The 19,342-nt window shown below is 32.6% G+C and overlaps 1 protein-coding gene across 2 annotated transcripts in view; it reads right to left on the reverse strand.

The window, feature by feature from the left end:
* Positions 1-693: 693 nt before the first annotated feature.
* Positions 694-19,342, reverse strand: part of dve (SATB1_N and homeodomain domain-containing protein dve) — a 65,902-nt gene continuing 47,253 nt past the window's right edge. Inside the window, exons 3-7 of one of the 2 annotated variants that reach the window (XM_085191339.1) lie at positions 8,310-8,498; positions 7,734-7,963; positions 3,281-3,634; positions 2,810-3,202; positions 694-2,710 (exon numbers count right to left, since the gene is read on the reverse strand). In XM_085191339.1, coding sequence (XP_085047465.1) covers positions 2,048-2,710; positions 2,810-3,202; positions 3,281-3,634; positions 7,734-7,963; positions 8,310-8,498 — 1,829 coding nt within the window. In that variant the 3' untranslated portion in view covers positions 694-2,047. Of the gene's footprint in view, positions 2,711-2,809; positions 3,635-7,733; positions 7,964-8,309; positions 8,499-19,342 lie in introns of both variants that reach the window. The other variant, XM_085191338.1, reaches the window with a different exon arrangement.

Genomic DNA, 19,342 nt, shown 5'->3' on the forward strand with positions numbered 1-19,342 from the left:
AAGGGCTAACAACATTAACCACAAGTTCGAGAAAAATAAAAGTAAAATGGATTTCTAACAATGAAATAAATCCTAAATTGTATAATGAAAAATAGCATTGTAAATTAAACATGTCTTCATTTAGATTCTATTTAAGATAAAGAAATGCTAATAACACTAATTTGGCGCTTTATCAACCAAAAAAAATAATAATGTGACAGACTACAAATATTTGTAAACTATAAACTTAAATTATGCAATGTGTATTGGTGTATGCATATTAAAGAAGATAATATTATTAATCATTTATTATTAGAATATAATATATATTTTTTCCCAATTATAATTATTCTAAAGCATGATATGGATAATAATATTTTTTTAGGCTTCACGCTGTATCCCACACAGAGCAGGGTAGTCAGAGGGAACCTGAGGACCTAGTGTTAAGACACTCCGTTCCCATTAATACATTGCATGCATGCATTGCCTCGTTACCAGGGGAAGAAATAAAACGTATTAAATATTTCATTTACTCGAGTGGGATTCGAACCCCTCGAGTGGGAATCGAACCCCTCGAGTGGGAATAAAACCCGTCAAGTGACGAAATTAAGATAAATTTTATATAACAAAATAAGTTCAAAGCAATGTTAATTCTGTGTGTCTCCTTGAATTGTACAAATATTTTTAAAGGAAGAGGGCACAATAAAAGACATATTCAATATCGTAGTTACTATAATCATTAAATTTTCGTTTATATAATTGAATGGAATAAACACTTAGCCAATTAATTATTCCCGATATCTAAGCAGTAAATGCTTATGTTCCTGTGAGCCTAGTGACGTATTTAAGATAAAAACCTTATTTAACATTAATAAAATATTTACATTATTTGGAAATATCATCACAGCTTTACAAAAGAAGCATAACATCGATATAACAAAACAATTCGACAGCGGTTACCACTAGACATGTGTTTAAAAACTATAAAACAATATAAATGCGTAAATACTGTAACAGTTTTAACTTTATATAAAAAGAAACCAGTTATACTAAGCGATGCTACAAGAATATTATTTTTTTATTTGGAATAAATGTAAACAAAAATTGATTTTTTTTAAATTACAGATAAATATTTTTTTAAAAATTGGTTAGTAAATTTTTCAAAAGAAAACAGTAAAAGTTATTAAGACGTTTTAAATAAAATATTTTATTATATTATATTTTCCTTTTTTGAAGCAAATATTTACAAAAGCCATTATTATTCTTGCATTGCTTAGTAAAACAAGTCGTCGTACAACACTATTGTTACATTGATAATAACCTACTTTTATTATATAATATAATATAATATGGATACCAATCTTTGGATTGAGTATTTACTACCTAACAAATGTGAAGGAATGTGCGTAATATTTATATGTATTTTAATATCAATAATCATTAAAACATCTACGTTCGTACAATCTATATGAAATTTGAGCCCCTAAGAGCTATATATAGACTGTTACATTCTTATATAACGTACAATGTGCAATTTTAATTACAGATATAACATGACTCAATTAATTTTGATTTACATTAAGTGTTATCAATCTAAGTATTTTACAGATAATATAAAAAGCAATGGAAACTTTGGTATCTCCATTATAGGCTAGCTAACATTTACAGCAACTATGAAAACTAATTTAATATTTAATAAATAGATCTTAAAAATATCTTAATTACAAAACAGGAGTACCGAATGTACATTTGAGATTCTTCTATATTACTTTGACACTATTCGAAGCGATAGATATATGAATGTATGTACCTATACACGTAGAAATTAATTCTTACGTTTAAAAGTTTTAATAATCATTTACGGGATGTAAATTAATAATATCTATTAATAATATAATTATAGCCTTTTAAAGTACGTCACCACATTAACACTAACATGGCACTGTACACCATAACGATTCATATTCAGTCTTTCGTATTAAAATTTGCTTTTTATAACACAAACTAATCACAAATAATAATACACGTTGAGAATCTCGTTTCCGATATTAATTTAAACATGTTGACTTCAAACCAATTTCCTTTCAACCATAGCATGATGGCCAGGATGCACGTAGTGTCCCGGGGATGTTGGTTCGTATAAAGACATTTTTAATCTCTTGCACTTCGCCCGACGGTTTTTAAACCAAAATTGCACATTTTTTGATTCAAGTCGAGGAAATTTTTGTCTGTATGGCATTCTATTCAACTCCTCCGTATATTTTAGTATCAAGTTGTGCGAAGGATGCGTGTTCATGGAGAACCACTGTTCCAAAACTGGTACTTCAGAAACAGGGTCAATGAATGTACGATTCCTTTTTCGACGTTCATCAGAAGCTCCAGCGAGGGCCAAGTTGAGACCACTAGCACCTTCTCCAGGGACACCTCCGACTCCAGGAAAACCACTCATATATTGACTCATGTACATGATTCCATGACCGAACATTGGATGATTTGGCACCATAGGAAATGGTAAGCGATCCAAATGAGGAGAAGAAGGTCTGTAATGACGTTCTTGAGCTACTTCTTCATCTGATGCAATATCAGGGTCATCTCCAGCTCCGTTCTCTTCTTCAGTGTTATTATTATTATTGTTATGTGAACTATCACTATTCTTTGTAGGAGATCGCTGAGGTGAAAGCATTTGATCTGATTTACTTAAATCCCTCGGTTCTTGTTTGATGTCATGTACCTGTGAAATAAATGGTTTTATTTGTATGAAAATATTTACAAACAACGCAAAGATTGTGTTCAAATGTTAAAAAAGTAAGTGTTTAGTGTTTTTTTTTACCTTTATTATGTCTGGTGGTTTTGGTGATTCTTTAGTATTTTCTTCCCTTTCATCATTGATTTTCTCCCTTTTCGTTATCAATGAAAGTGGAGCATCTGGGCTTTCCGGTCTCATTTCATCAGTATTCATATCACCGCCATCATCGTCCAGATCAGATCCAGCGTTAGACAAATTATCTTCAGACATTACTGACATCGGGTATCTGGGACTTCCTGTTAGTTGCATTGGACTCTTTATAGAATTATGGTCATGAGAACTGTAGTTGTCATTGCCTGCCATTAGTGATCCATTACTTGGACTATGGCTTCTGCTATTAAAACCATTCATGCCCAGATGGCCTCCAAGTCCACCAATATTGCGTAGTTCTGCGCGTTTTTGAGCGGCCCTCGCATTCTTAAACCAATAAACAACATTATTAACATCTAATGGCTTCCGTCCTCTTCTTGATTCTAAATTATTTAATTCTCGTACATATTGCTGAATTTGCTGTCTGCTTGGATGTTGGTTTTCAGAAAACCAACGCTGGAGTTTGGGTAGTTCCAATTCAGGATCAAAACTCGTCCTCATCCTTGTTTTTTGTGTAGGATATTGACTTTGGACAGTTTGTAAAGCGGGATGAAGATGCTCAGGTAAAGGATTCAACGTTGGGGAACGATTTTTAGGACTAGGCGATGGATAACGTCGAGGACTGAATGGCGGAGGGCGTGGAGAAACTTGAGCACTCCACCATGACTCAAATTTTCGTCTAGTTTCTTCGGATAATTCATGAAAAGTATGAGGACCAGAAGATCTATCTTGGCCGCGACAAATCTGTGCCAACGTCACCTGTAACAATGAATAAAACCTTCAAAACTCACTTAATATTACTTTAAGTACACAAGTGTATATAAATAAAACAAGAAGAAACGCAAACAATTTTAGACGGTTTTTAAAGAGGTCAGTCTAACCGGTAACAGATACAGAGATAATTGTTTGACTAAACACTCAGTATTGTTTCACAGAACATCGCCATTAGATTATGAAAATATTAGGTCGGTTGTTAATGTATGTGTCATGCACGCGCGGCAGCGGGTCTTACGGGAGAAGGTGTTTACATGCTGGTTAGTGCGCATCTCTCCGCCGAAACTTCAATCATGGTTCGCTCTAAAACAATGAGCGGGAAGGGCGTCTTCGCAATTAGCATCCTCCCACAACACTTACAGAACGCCGGCGCGGCGTACCAATATGGACTAAGTGGTTGTACTAAAACGTTGCCACAGTTTTTCTATGAGAAACGGCTACTCTACTTGTCAAACACATCATGTTCTAACGGCGCTTTGTAATTATGTAAGGAAATTTTTAAAACTTTAAAATGAAATTATGATTATATCATAGAGAATGTCTGACTGAAATATTTTATTTGCGCCAATACTTCATCAGCTTTTCCAGAAAGTATTTATAGCATATATAAGAACACAATTTAGCGGTATCACCACTGCTCTTAATTAATTATTAATTGCTAACTTGGAAAAAAAAACATTCCTGAAGAAATAAATGAACATACGAGTATTATAATAATAATTAATATATAAATCAGCCGCAAAACGCCTTGTCAGATTAAAATTGAATCGCGGTTAGTTTATACAGCAGTTATGCAAGCCTCTCGTATCAAGAGATTACATAGAACAATGCCAGTGATTATGTCGTCAAAACAGCTGTCACCTGGAGGTGCCATTGCCAAATCAAAAACAAGTAAAACTGTACGAGTATTACATACTGTGTAGTGGTTCTAATAAATGATGTCAACAGAGGCGTTAGCGCCTAGCGCGTGTGATACCTTAATCCGCTTCTTTATTTTGAGTTTTTAAATAGTGCGGTCATATTTGTTTTCAGATATTGTCTTGAGGTAAGATTTATGAGAACTGGCGCCTGAGCGATAACTCTGTCACGTGTGATGGCTGTACGTAACTCGGTGTGCAGATATATGTAGGTACTATATAAGTATATTTTAAGGACAAATTAAAACAATAGGCTTAGCCTTATCAGACGGTAATGTCATGTTTACATACGCTACTTTATGTTATGACGAAATAAAATAATCACTATTTATTTGTATTATGTGCGATGCGATGTTTAAGAAATGTAGGGGGAAAATTAAGTCTAATAGGTTTATGGTTCAAAAGTGATCTCATTGGCATCCCTATAACCCTTCTCTGAAGTATTCCGGAAATGTCTTAAAAGTTTGTTCCGAATTAAAATCGAAGTGGCGCAAGTTGAAGTGTGATAAATTACCATAATATCATAGAAACGAGTTCATCTTGTATTTAACCTAACTTCGACGTTCGAAGTATTTGATTATCTTCTCCCGCGGGAGTCTCTTTTGCTCGTTTACAAAGAACTTTTCATCTTTAACCTTTACATGGAACTTATACATCACTGTTTAAAGCTCCAACTAATACATTTCCAATTGTACTATAACAAAATGTGAATATAATAAAACGCGAGGCCAGTTGTGGCACAGGGCACAAACGCCACTGGTTGTGGGTTGGGGCCACCACCAGAGTTTGGCGAATAATGAGGAATGGAAGACTTGCGGGATACAGCGTAAAGCTAAAAAAAAATTTTAGACGACAACGCATATTAGAAAGTAGGCACGAGTGCTGTGAAGGGGCTTACCCAAAACGCGGTGTGCCTAATATTGATCGTTAACCTCGCGTTTAATAAGATTATAGAGAATTATTTAATGGTATTAATAAGATCAAAAGCGTTGGTACATCTAAAACTCCTTTAACCCTCTTTCGTTCTGTCTCAAGTTAGTAAGACGAGGGCAACTGTACCTATGTCGCGTTTAAACGCAAGTAGGTACGTACAATAACAAGGGAAAGCGATTCGGACCGCGTTTCTCATCGTGAATTGATTTTAAAAACTAAATACTAGGAACAATATAGAAAATGAACTTCTAGAAATTTCGTTCTAACCGAATTTAATATTATTACGGCTTAAAAGGTAATGTTATTTTTTTTTATTATGTAAGATACATTACTTATACTATATTTTAAGTATCTTTTTTAAAAATATTACGCATTTATTACAACTTAATACATATTGTTGTATTTAAATGATTAAGGTTTTCCGCTTCCGCTCCTAATATGTTTTCTCACTAACCCTCTCCAACAAGGTGGATATTTAGAGAATATAATAAGGCTCTGGAGCGCGGATGAGTCTGAGATTCAATTAAATTTATTATGTATGAAAATCCCGCGTATGAGGCTGGAGCTCGTCACGTCGACAAATTGCTCTTTCTTATGCTATTGATACACAAACATTGAAGATAATTTTTTGAAAATAACCTTTTTAATACAGATTTTTTTTTATTTTATGGTAATTTACTATCAATAGGTCTAATTTTTTCATTAGATTTATATTTCTTTAAATACTAATTTAGTATTACGAGAAACTTTATAAAAATTAAAAATATTTGCAGCCAAAATTAATTTAATTTATCTTTAACCTGGCCCAAATTAGTACAAACTACCTACTATAATTACGCCACTAAATAGTTCATATAAATACTCGTCAAAACACCAATTAGCGCAACAATAATCTATTGAACAAAATGTAAATTCCTATCAACAACATTTCGCAACGAGCCGAGAAATAACCAAACATCAAAACAAATGCTTCCTTAATTCTTCTCTCGTTTGATGATCCTTATTAGCAGGGACTTAGATGTAACCTCGCAAATTATAAAGACCTCCGAAATTGTACGTCTACTTAGTGGAGTTTGATAATCTGTCTACATCGCGAGTTCTTCAAATCCGACCTGATGAGCACGTTTATGTGATGTTTTGAGAAATACTTAAAAGTCGAGATGAAGCTTACGAGATGTTGGGCTTAATGGAAATTTATATATAAACATTTTCTTATTAAATATAAGGCGCATATAAGAGTATTAAAAGTATAAAGAACGTGTAAATATCAATAAGTACAATGCGACGTCGGAGTCCTACCTGACCTTAAATACAAAATCTCTAAGCTAATGGAGATGAAAGAAGGAATAATATTTTACTATATTTTCTTTGCCTATTAAGCTGCTGGAAATATGTGACAATAACAGTAGAAGAAATTTTAATTTGTTGAAATATTTTTTAATTGACATCGAGACATTGATACCTTTCTTTCAGTTTCGATCAATTCAATACATCGATTAATTTATAATTACAATTTGCGTTTTTTAATTAATATATAAGAAATTCACTAAAAACAAGAATATTTATATATACATAAATAATAATGAAACAAAATCAACACTCAAATTAGTAACTAATTTATACAATATCCAAATGATGTTTAAAATTATGTTGAAACGTCCATTAATGCTAGTAATCCTATAGCCATATCAAATATTTCAATTGCGAGCATACAGCTATTCAGGAGCTTAAATATTGAAAACAATGAGTTCCCGGTAATAAGGGGGGGTAGGGTAGAAGTGTATTGTTCGGGGTCGGGGTTACAATCAGGTATTAAAGAACGCAACATTGCCGGGACAGTGGGAATCTGGCTCAGCTCAGTGTACCGTATATGCTTTGTCGTTAGGAATTCGGTTTTAATGCTACAACTTCGCACTATTCTCTTTGTTTTATTTATTTTTTTATATGAGTTTCATTATGATTTTTTTACTAATTATTAAAAAAGATTATTTCATTATTAACACAGTTAAATATCTGTTATAGGACAGTAGGGTAGGATATTGCTGTGGTAGGAGGTACCCTGGCAACCCTGATAAGGTACCCTGGTAAGTAAGGATAAGCAGTACAGTGCAGTACTGGCATAACATTTTATTTTTCGTTTATCGTATAAATAGAGATACTGCGTGTTGATGGGCGTGTGATTAAATTTTAATTCAGATTTATTCAGTTCTGAAATATATGAAACTTTTATTTACCTCATCCAAGGGACATCCAGTAGACATTAACAAAGGCCTACTCTGAACTAGCAAAAGCCTCAGCAGCTTGTCTTTTATATCTTGCAAAGGCGTGAGCCTTGGTCTTAACAGCTGGATTCTAAGTGTGGCTACAGTAGTAAGTTCACCCAACACTTCCCCCACTGTCGCCAATGGCCCATCTGATATACGTTCGAAGGATAACGGCTTCCAGTTGTTGATTACCACTGAACCTATAACAAAAAATATGTTGTAAAACAAAATCTTTTATGTTTTTTTTTTATTTTAATAATTGATACAGAGTTGTATGTATATGCAGATTTGACATTAATGTATATTTAGATAAATTTATAACTATTTTTTGAAAATTCACATAAAAGTTTCTATTTTTATAGTTTTAATCAGAATAAGATGGAAATGAATACCATTAATTTTGAGTAAATTTAAATTTTTACATTTATTAAAAGAATATACAATATTTTTAATACCCAACTGTCCAAAGCTAGTTTTGTTTAAACAAGCTTATTTAATTTTAGCATAATTTAGCAAATATATCACTTTAAATGTCTTAATGTCTACCTTTCGCAGAAGCTGCTAATTCATGAGGATAGCCCAATCTCATCATAGCGGCTGGTACGAGCTCGTGGAAAGCAGTAGCTGCTGGTATAATGACATAGCTGTCAGTTTCTACAACTGCACGTCTTCTCCATGCACCCTCTTCCAAGGATGCTACAGCTTCAACTACGCAGTGTACCGGTAGGGTTTTACCTGAAACAATATGCATTATGTTAGTTAAGTAGTAGTAAAATAAATGTTTTGAATTTTTATTACTTTACTTTATTTGTATTCAGTGTAAAATAATGGTCCATATAACTTTTTCCTATAAAAAAAGAATAAAGATTTTAGATGTTATAAATGTATAAACGCCTTGCCTTTAAATTTATAAAGGCCGTCACTTATTGGTACTAACATTTTATGGACATAAATTTAAGTCATTCGATAAAAAATAACACTGATGGAAAACTTCCTCCTAAAGTGCCTGCTTGAAAAATCAGGAACTTAATGGTAGACGTCGAAACGTTGTCGTTAAGAAGCCGTCTTAATTATTTAGCAACTTTTCAAGCGAAAAAGCAATGCTTTTGACTTGTTCATAAGCGCAGCAAAAAACCGAGTGAAATGTTAAAATAATAATTAATCCTTGCTCTACGTCGGCGCGGCCGTCTCGAGATTGCTTTGTGCCCGTGCTTTTACCGTCCGTCTTTGTAAGGCGCTCCTTTAACGCGATATTAAATAGTTTTTGCCTCGTTGCTCATTTTTACTCAGATACGTTTAAGTGTTTTAATACAATTTCAAACTCTTTTATACTTTTTTATTAGCTACCCCTTTCATGCTTCAGTAGCTAAGGCAGAACAAACAGAAATCTTATTATCTGAATTTAAGACAATTAACAAAAATAATACAGACCTAACGGCGATATAAACAATTGATTTACCGTATATATAGAAAACAATGGGTTCTGGAAGAGCAGTATTTACATAACACTATCCGAGGCTTACTAAAGACAGGCTTTAGAAAATTATAAATTTGGCAACACAAATAATCTTTTAACTACTCGCGCTTACCGGGAAAGTTGTAAACCTTTAAAATAGACTAAAATTTCCATCCGCGGTAATCGCGTAAAGTAACTTTCAATAGTTTTAGTCGGCAAGTTGTTTAGTCGGTGAGATTTCGAGGGTGGCTCCAGGTTAGCACCTATGGTCTGATATTGCGCGTGGATTACTTGAGATTTGGTTGGGATTCCTACTGCGGGTCTGCTGGTCAGTTAAAGCCCTGGCTTTGGTGTGGAATTTATTAATATCTGGTATAGCTGTGAAATAGACTATTAAATTTCGAAGTTTACTTTATTAAATTATAATAATACTTTTAATAACAGATGATTATTATTGTTTTTTGTAAAAAGTGTTTTTTACATAGAAATATGAACAAAATATCGAAGATGTCGTAACTTTTTTGCGCTTACGCAACAAATCTAGCATTAATTAGATATCATTTAACATGTTTAGCGAATTAACATAAAATATTATCTCAGAATAGTGGCTCGCGTTTATATTAATAGCTAAGCCTTATAAGTTATACAGATTAGAGAAGACGTTGCGGCCAAAATGAAAAATTGGATATTCTATCTTATATCTTAAGCTTTAACACTCGTATATTTCAACATTCATCACCTCCACTGATGTGTTCGGTTGTAAATATAGTATTTTCTAATTTAAATGTGTATATTCTGGCTTCGATAGTTCCCACGGTTAATTTTTATGTTTTGCAATTCTATTTAACATGTAGATATATATACTAATGTTATAATAGTTTACGATTTTGTTTGCTTGAATTTTTCTAATATCATTTGTATACAATTATTTTCAATTACAATTATTTTCTAATATCATTTGTATTACTAGCTGCCATATTTTAGCTAACAAAGACTAAATTTAAAAAGAATTACATAATATTTATAAAACAAGCAATATTTAAACAAAAATGACTCAATCCTATCGTATACAGCTTAAACCTTACAACGAAGTAGATAAGACACCTCTAACTAGAACGTTAATCATTTGAAGAACTTGTACAGTAAATTGCCAAGCTGAGTGCGATGTTCATTAGGTAACATAAAACAGCAATTAGATTGTATGAGAGAGACGTTAGGCTTAGCTTAGGAAGGGGGGAAGAAAAGGAGGGAGAGGAGTTCAGTTAACAAAGGATTTGATGTCAAACGCCGTGCAAGTAGTGTGAATTTGAACCTTAAACTTAGGTATTAAGTTTACTTAGTACACTGATGAGACGACAGATTTAAAAGCTTTTAAAATAGTTTTTTTTAATTTATTTTTTATTTATAATAAAGAACGTATAATTTATTACTTGTATTAATTAATAAATCGTTAATATTTATTTTTGTTATTTAATTATTATTTTTTTTCTATAGTGTAAATTAATCATTGTTATTATTGATGATGAATGATGTGTTCTCCTATAATCAGTTGTACATAATAGTATTAGTATATCCTATGAATGTATGTAATGTAAACCAATATGTACGACAGTTGGAGATCCGTATAAATAAATAAATAAATAAATAAATAAATAAATAAATAAATAAATAAATAAATGTCCGAATATATTAACATGTAATATAAATATAATATAATATTTCACGATTAATTAAAATAACTGTTTTCTGACAATGTGGTGAAGTTTACATACATTAATATAGTCTAGGCTATATATCATCAAAAACTACTGGAAGGAATTAAAAACTTAATTTCGTTCGAAAAAATGCTGTGACAAAAATAATTAATCAAAACTATAAATTTATTCCGTAACTATTATTTCTGCTTGTAATTATTAGTTGGGAACAGAGTGTTTTAACACTAGGGTAGGGTAGGCAGAGGGAGCATAGTGTTAAGACACTCGGCTTTCCACTTTTCGCCGAATTCCAGAGGCATTGCGTCTTGAGTGGCGGAACTCATCACCGCGCTTGGCCGACATATGATAACAAGAAATGAGAATATTGAATATTTAATTCCCTCGAGTGAGAATAGAACCCATTACAGATCTCGTCTCACAGAAGTTTTAATGTTATTATCATACTTAATGTACCAACATGTAACATTATTCTAACAATTATATTATAATCTAAAAATCGAGATTTTCCTATAAATGAAGTGCCTTTTGGATTACTTAAAGATAATAATAGATATAAATGATATTAAAATTATTAAAGATCTTATCTACTTTCAAGTGGAGTATTATAGATTATATTATTATACGAGTAGGTAATCAGTTAATAGTTTTGTCTAATTTATGTTGGGTTTAATTTATATTTTATATTAAGGTTGAAATGCACTTTTTAGCAGAGTAGGCGGAGAGAAAGTTAAGACACCGATTTCACCGTTTTCCACCTTATTTTAAGACATTTCTTCCTAAATGTCTGAAGTGACCATCACACTTGGTGTTACAAAAACATGGAAAAGAAAACAGTTAAATCTAGAAGCATCTCATTTATTCCTTTCTCTCTCTTTTCTCTCTACCTCGAGATATACTGAAGATGCGTTAAGAATATTAAAAAAAATAGCATATTTATTACAAAATAATGTAAAATAATTATAGCACTCCTTCAAACCCACTATAATTTTAACCACTGTGCCATAAGGGCAAAACAACAAATTATAACTTGTATTCTTCTAATTACATGCATAATCTTTGTTTAGTAACAAGGTAATCAGTAAGGAATTTCTTTTAAAATACGTCTATTACCATAGTGATTACTGTAATAGAACTATAATATGGATAGCAATTAGCGGCATTGCGAAATCGTATTCTTAAGAAGCCGTTTCTTTACATCACACAAACTTGTATTATAATCTTCTGATAATATCTATGGTAAGTTTCTTTAAATAACGGAGTGTCATGGCACTTAGGTTTAGGTTTTATTATCACGCTATGTAGGGAAAAGAAAAAAATTGTAAGAATATCTCGTCCTTTATTGTCAACTTATTATAAAGTAAATATCGCGTAGTCTTTTTCTAACATAAAAATATAAATAAATACATTGAGGCCAATTGAAGCACAATAATATAAGCGTAAACGCGACAGGTTGTGGGTTCGATTCGTACTCGAAGAAAATATATTAAAATATTTAATTTATTTCAATATATCTTCATTTCTTCGTTCTGGTTTCGAGGTTATAGGTGGCATTGATTCCTGCCACTCATCATGAGACACCTCCAGAATTCGATGGAAAGTGGGGAGATGAGTGTCTTAACACTAGGCTACCTCTACCCCGCTGCATGCTGAATTGCAGTTAAACAAAAATAACTAAATACAGGCATTTCCTCAATCAAAATGTATATTCACAAACTGCCAGACTAAAAAGTTCACAATCATCGTTCCACCTAATCAAATGCCCTCAACACAATTAACAATTGCTATAAATAATACCCAACAATATTTCCACTCACAACGTAAACGAGATTAAAAAAATAGATATGTTTGTATGACTGGAATGACTGACTGGCTCAATAGGATTCGCGTGCGGCCCATTCGTGAGTGGTGATCTACTTAGCGCTACCTAAACCTGAAACCTAGCAAATACAAGATAATCGCGTGCTCGTACCGAATGTTTTACGTGCTGATTGTGCACGAGCACGAGTGGAACAAGTGTGTCCAGTCCAGGATTTATGTTGATGAAAATTATGGTCTTATATACTATATTGTAAAGGATTTTTCAGCTTCACAGGCAGACGTTTCCTAGCAGGATGGGCAGAGGGAGCCTACTGTTAACACACTCCGCTAACCACTTTCCTCCGAATGGAGGCGGATGTCAACGATACCTTTTCACCAGAGCGAAGAAATTAAAATATAAAATTTTACATTTCCTCAAGTGGAAATCAAATAGACAACCTGTCACGTTTTTATTCACACGCTTCCTCTATGGAATATGTATATCATAATGGAATATGTATGGCCTCTATATCATACATATTCCATTATGATGTAGAGACCAGTCGTGAAAATTATCACCAATCTGTAAATAAATATTTATATCTATACTATCTATACCAATATAATAAAGCGGAAGAGTTTGTTTGTTTGTTTGTTTGTTTGTTTGTTTGTTTGTTTGAACGCTAAGATCTCTGGATCTACTGGTCCGATTTTCATTGTTTTTGTTTTGTATGAAAGCTGCATTCTTCAGAAGTGCTATAGGCTATATAACATTACATTACACATATATACTAATATATTTTAAAATACTTTCTAATTTGACATGCAATTTATTCTGCCATGTTAATAACAACCGTCGCGTCGCTACGCAACCGTTACCGCGACATTTTGATATTCATCCTTATGAAAATAAATATAAGAGTCACTTTTAGCATTTCATCTTGATGGAAATTATAGTTTACTGTATAACATTCTAATAAATAATTAAGGAGATGTCACTGATTCCAAATGACCTAGCCTACGGGCGGCACAGTATGACCGACGCGAACAGGCAGATGACATTGACGGTTTTATAAATTTTCATACATTTTCGAACTATTGTAAATGTTTATGTAATTATTTGCTGTTTATAATTAATTTAAGCTACACTTTGGTTCTCTTCTTATTTTATTTGATATTGCCCGCTAAAATTATCCTGCTTAATAGAGAGAAATGTTTAGTTATTTCGTAGAGTCGATATCTATGTACGCACGCACGGAAAACTTTAGGTACTTTTTCTAATATTAAGAATATCTATCCTTTAGTTACTTTTAATCCTTTTGTTGGTTAATTTTAATAACTCAGATAATTTTTTCTAATAATGTGTATCTACTTATTATCCTTTTTGATTGTTTAAGCTTATATTTTCTTACTAATTCTATTGAAAATTGAAAATAATTTAATGAATATATTTAATAAATATTCTTATAGTTGAAGCAGGCGTAGCCGCGTCCGGGTCCGCTAGTAATATAATAAAGCGGAAGAGTTTGTTTGTTTGTTTGTTTGTTTGTTTGTTTGTTTGTTTGTTTGTTTGTTTGTTTGTTTGAACGCTAAGATCTCTGGATCTACTGGTCCGATTTACTTTGTTTTTGTTTTGTATGAAAGCTGCATTCTTCAGAAGTGCTATAGGCTATATAACATTACATTACACATATGTACTAATAAATTAAAATATTTTCTAATTTGACATGCAATTTATCCTGCCATGTTATTAACAACCGTCGTCGCTACGCAACCGCGTTCGTTACCACGTCATTTTGATATTCATCCTTATGAAAATAAATATAATAGTCACTTTTAGCATTTCATCTAGATTGAAATTATATTTCTATAGAAATTATATTCTTAGATTTCAAGCAGGCGTAGCCGCGTCCGGGTCCGCTAGTATATTATAAAGCAGGTTTGTGTTTAATTCAAAACTCATTTTTATAAATACTCCTATCACTATGGAATTAAACATAGATACATAGAAGTTCAAAACATGCCTATTTATCTTAAGATAACAGCCATTTAACCTGTAAGAAGCGTATAATGAATTGGAAGTAGCTTATTAACTGCTTCGGTTAGTGTGTGAATGCTTTGACATTAGATTTAATATCTGGTATTAGGTAATTTATATGAAAGTATGAAAATTACGTCTACAAAATTAATGATAAATAGATATACTGAAGGAAATATTTTGATTTAATTATTTCAACATTAAAATGTTAATGAAAATCCATCCATTTAAGTAATATATTAAAAAATTAACAATTGCTATTTTTAAATATATTTAAAAGTTATTAGTTAATTTTATTTAATAAATTTCATGTTATATTAACTAATCAAAACAGGAGGTGAGGACCGGTGACGTATGGCTGGCTATCGTCTAAGCTCGCCCACTAATCCCCTTACAGACCCCAAAACTTTCACCTGGCCAGCGCAGACGGACTAATTCTAAGCCAAACAATACATGTACTTGTCGACTAACATTCACTAACCTGTTAAGATTTTAACCCTTCAGCTCTTAGTTCTATTTACTTATTTTGACAACTGATACTTATAATATAGATATACAGCATATATACGATGTATAATGGAGTATCTAGACACTAGTTTCTCTCAGCTTAATCTGCTACGCGGGAAAAAGCGTGAAGCTGTTTTTTCAAAGAGATAGAAAACAAAATAGACAGAGAAACCTAATGATATTCACCTCCCACGCTTTTTGCGTGTTGGGTAAGGAAATTCAGATATCAATTGCTGTGTCTTATCTAAGAAGACCACGGAAATGAGAATTTTAAATAGTAGTTTTTAGTAGTAGTCGTTTTTTTTAGTAAAAACGACCGAACAATCATCGAATGTAGAGTCAGTTATAATTAAACAATTAAGCCCATTGGTTTTTAATAATTGTCATCAGGGGAAAATTTAATGTTTAAAATGTTATTATTGAATTAGATCAATCTTTGATCAATAAATTGAATAGAAATAGCATAAAATTAATTAAACGCAAGCAAAATTAATTTAAACATGTTAAAATTCAAGAATATTCGTATAGAAAATCTTATTATATTGTCACAAATATTCATTAATTTATGCATAGAATATCGAATAATTCGTTATTAGTCATATATAATCACGATACAGTTTTCGTTTTTCGTTTTATTAATTACGGTTAATTTGAGAAGTTAAGGTAAGAAAATTAATATTATTCGTGTTGACAAAGGCATGATGATCTATAAAATTATATGGAGGTGTTGTCCATGGCCTCACCGAAATGACTAAAATTACAGAATTCCGAATTAGAATATAGATTAATATACTTTAATCTAAATAATTAAAATGTTTCTACTATAATTTTAACATTAAAAATAATAGACCAGTCAATCCAGACGCGAGTCCAGCCCTGAATCCTCCATTTTATAATATTATTCTTGTTTTGATTTCTTTTAACAAGTTTTAATTTTAAATATTTAAATTTCCAATACTAATAGTAGCCACGTGCCATTTCATTTATATGTTTATTATACATTCGTAAGCAACCACGCGTCTTAATATTTGTAATATAAATAATAATCTACTGGATAACAAGTCTATAATACCTTGAAAATCGTTCTGATATGGAAATGATAATGGTATCTCCTAAATAAAAAAGATTCAACAAAAATCGAGAAATATTTATTGTTAGTAGTTGCGTCATTGGAATATGGTACAAAAGTTTATTTTCCAATGGTATCAATTTGGCATTTTTTTTTAATCGTTGCAAAATTAGATATTTTTTTATTTAAATTTGACGCTTAATTATTACATAATTTACATGACAGATAAAAAATCTTTAATAAATTTGAAACTTATAATGAAGTAGTATTCTTAGGTATTTTATATTCAATACCATTTATTATAATTAACAGATTAACAAAACAAGTTTTTACATAACCACACATTTTAGAAGCATATGAGATTTAAAACCATGTTATGAATGGCAGGTTATAAATATACGTAAAGAGTTAACTAATGTCTAAGTTATTATTATTATTAAATAGGCAACGATGGTTTAGAAAAATAACAAATTTAAATTCTATAGAATTAATATTGAGGTCATATAGAATCAAAACTCAAGGGGAATGAAAATAATTCATCTCCTTAACAAAAGTTACACGATCAATTTATCTGATACCATGACAACTTGATGTTGTCCCCCTAGACAAGTGTGGGCGTCACCTCCTGTCATACATCCGAGGTTTTAATTAATACACTCCCTTATTGAGTGACCTATTTAAAATATGATCTAATGACTAATAAATGCTAGCTATTGGCTATATTATACCTAAATGTTAATGTTTATAAATATACCATAAATTATTTTAAAAATAAATAACAGAGTTGAATATTTTAAATCTTCATATTATAGTTAAAAATAATATTATTCAAATAAAATACGTAGAAGATATGCTCTGTCATCCTGAGCACAAAATCCTAAATTGAAAATGTGCTCAAGTATTTACAACGAGGCCTAATTAATTTACCACCAGAACTAAACATGGGGTGGTAGAAGGAAACGTCATCATTATCTTAGCTGGTGTTGCGGCAAGTTACAGAGAATACGCGCGGTGTGTCGTTCAACCTTTTGTTCCGTCCCTCGTCAATCGCTAACACATTTACCCACTTACGACTGGGTGAAAACTCGCGAAATGAACACCATTGTTAGGATCGCTACGAGCACAATACTTCGTGGTACGCTTATCGACTCCACCACGTCAAAGAAGTTCAAAAGCTCGGTTTAGACGTTCGCTATCGTGCCATCGTTTGTCAGTTACGGAGAGACGATTGTCTCCAGTTTACAAATAGTCTTTTTGAGGTCCTTGGAGCATTGGAAAATCTCACAATCGACGCCACGACTCTCGTATCCGTGTGAGACTTCGTAACAAATGTATTCGACTTTGACTTGTCCTTGTTTAACGAGCGAATAGCGAACATATAATTTAGAAGCCTACTTACGTAACGTAGTGTGCGTTCGTGTATTAATCTCATTTGTGTAATAAAATCTGTGCCTTAGCCGCGCCGATGGTGAGGAGTGATCCGGCCCTGAAATGGGTGCCTCTGCACGATAATCCTGTTAGGTTAAGAAGGTTTCTACATATTACGTGCTTTGCTACGCCTTAAGGATTAAAACGCTACATAACTCGATACTCAACGGAGGGCTGCCTATAGCTACTATTGATTTATTTTTAGTTTCACGGTGTATTCCGCACACAGCAGGGAAGACAGAAGGAACCTAGTGTTAGGACACTCCGCTCCCCATTTTCCGAATTCTAGAGGCATTGTGTGTTGAGTGGATTAACTCAACGTCGCGTTTTGACACCAGAGCAAATTTACTCGAGTGAGGATCAGGGTCGAACCCGGAACTTGTTGCATTTACAGTCACATACTCCCTGCGCTAAGACTGGCCTCCACTACTATTGATTTTCCAGGAAAATAGACAAGACAATATTTAATCAACACAGCTATGAATAGATTTTCATTATTCGGCAACCCCCGACGAGCCGGGCTTAAACGATTACCTACGGCAAAGATGCAACGTAGATTTAAAGCGAAGCTCGCCATGACAAGGTGGTCATCGCAAGCCCTGGGATCTTTACGCCGGACAATGAAGACAAAGGACCTTTAAATTATTCATATAGAGGAAAAGCGACTTTAATGACTCCCATATAGATACTATTCGTAAATATTTAACTTTGTCCACCAATTTCGGTTTAAGACATGTACTTTGCATGAGAGAAACCGGAGAACCGTCTGGGAACTAAATTCACCCTGCGGGCGAAGGGGGCTGTCCATAAATAATTAATCTGGAACGATATGCGTCCGACGCTTAACTAAATCCTGCGGTGCCTAGGCCGTTGGGGAGTTGGATAAGTTGTTAAATCGGGGAAAATTGGAGCCTTGGTCAGTTACTTATTATCGTTATTAAAATAATAATAAACAACTCAATAACATTATTTAGGCTCGGAGAAGACTAGAGAAATCGGTGAAAAGTGGGAACGCAAGTGCCTTATTGGGGACGGAGTGTAAGACATTTCGTTACCTAGGCTTACAATAAGTTACCAGGTTCTGTCTACCTCACTCTTTGCTAGATAGAGTAAAACTTAAAAATATTAATATCAATAAAAAAATAGAAATATTAATACCTTAAATACAATATATTTTACACAGTAAAATTAGAATCAATTGGCCGCGTTATTAAATATAAACAACAAGTAAGAAATCATTGCTCCCATATAATTCCTATATGAAGTTTTCCTCACAGTGTACACGTAGGAAGCCCCACCGGCGAGCAACAAGCGGCGTCTTACGGCTCTGGATCGGACGTGGATTAGGCCGGCTTTACCCGCAAGACAAGACAGATATACATAAATATATCATACTAGGTATATATTGTACTTTAGTGTTGTTTACTTAATTTATAACTTAAACAATGTTTGTAGAAACTATTATGGCACAGTGAAAGAAACTGACCGTAAAGACTGGTTGGGGATTCGAATATCGCTTAAAAAATAATATGTTATTTTTAGTTTTTCGCACTATTACGACAGCGAGTT

This window comes from Heliconius melpomene, chromosome 10 (genome assembly GCF_056956725.1).
Source record: "Heliconius melpomene rosina isolate 202511_hmr_F chromosome 10, ASM5695672v1, whole genome shotgun sequence".
Lineage (NCBI taxonomy): Eukaryota > Metazoa > Arthropoda > Insecta > Lepidoptera > Nymphalidae > Heliconius > Heliconius melpomene.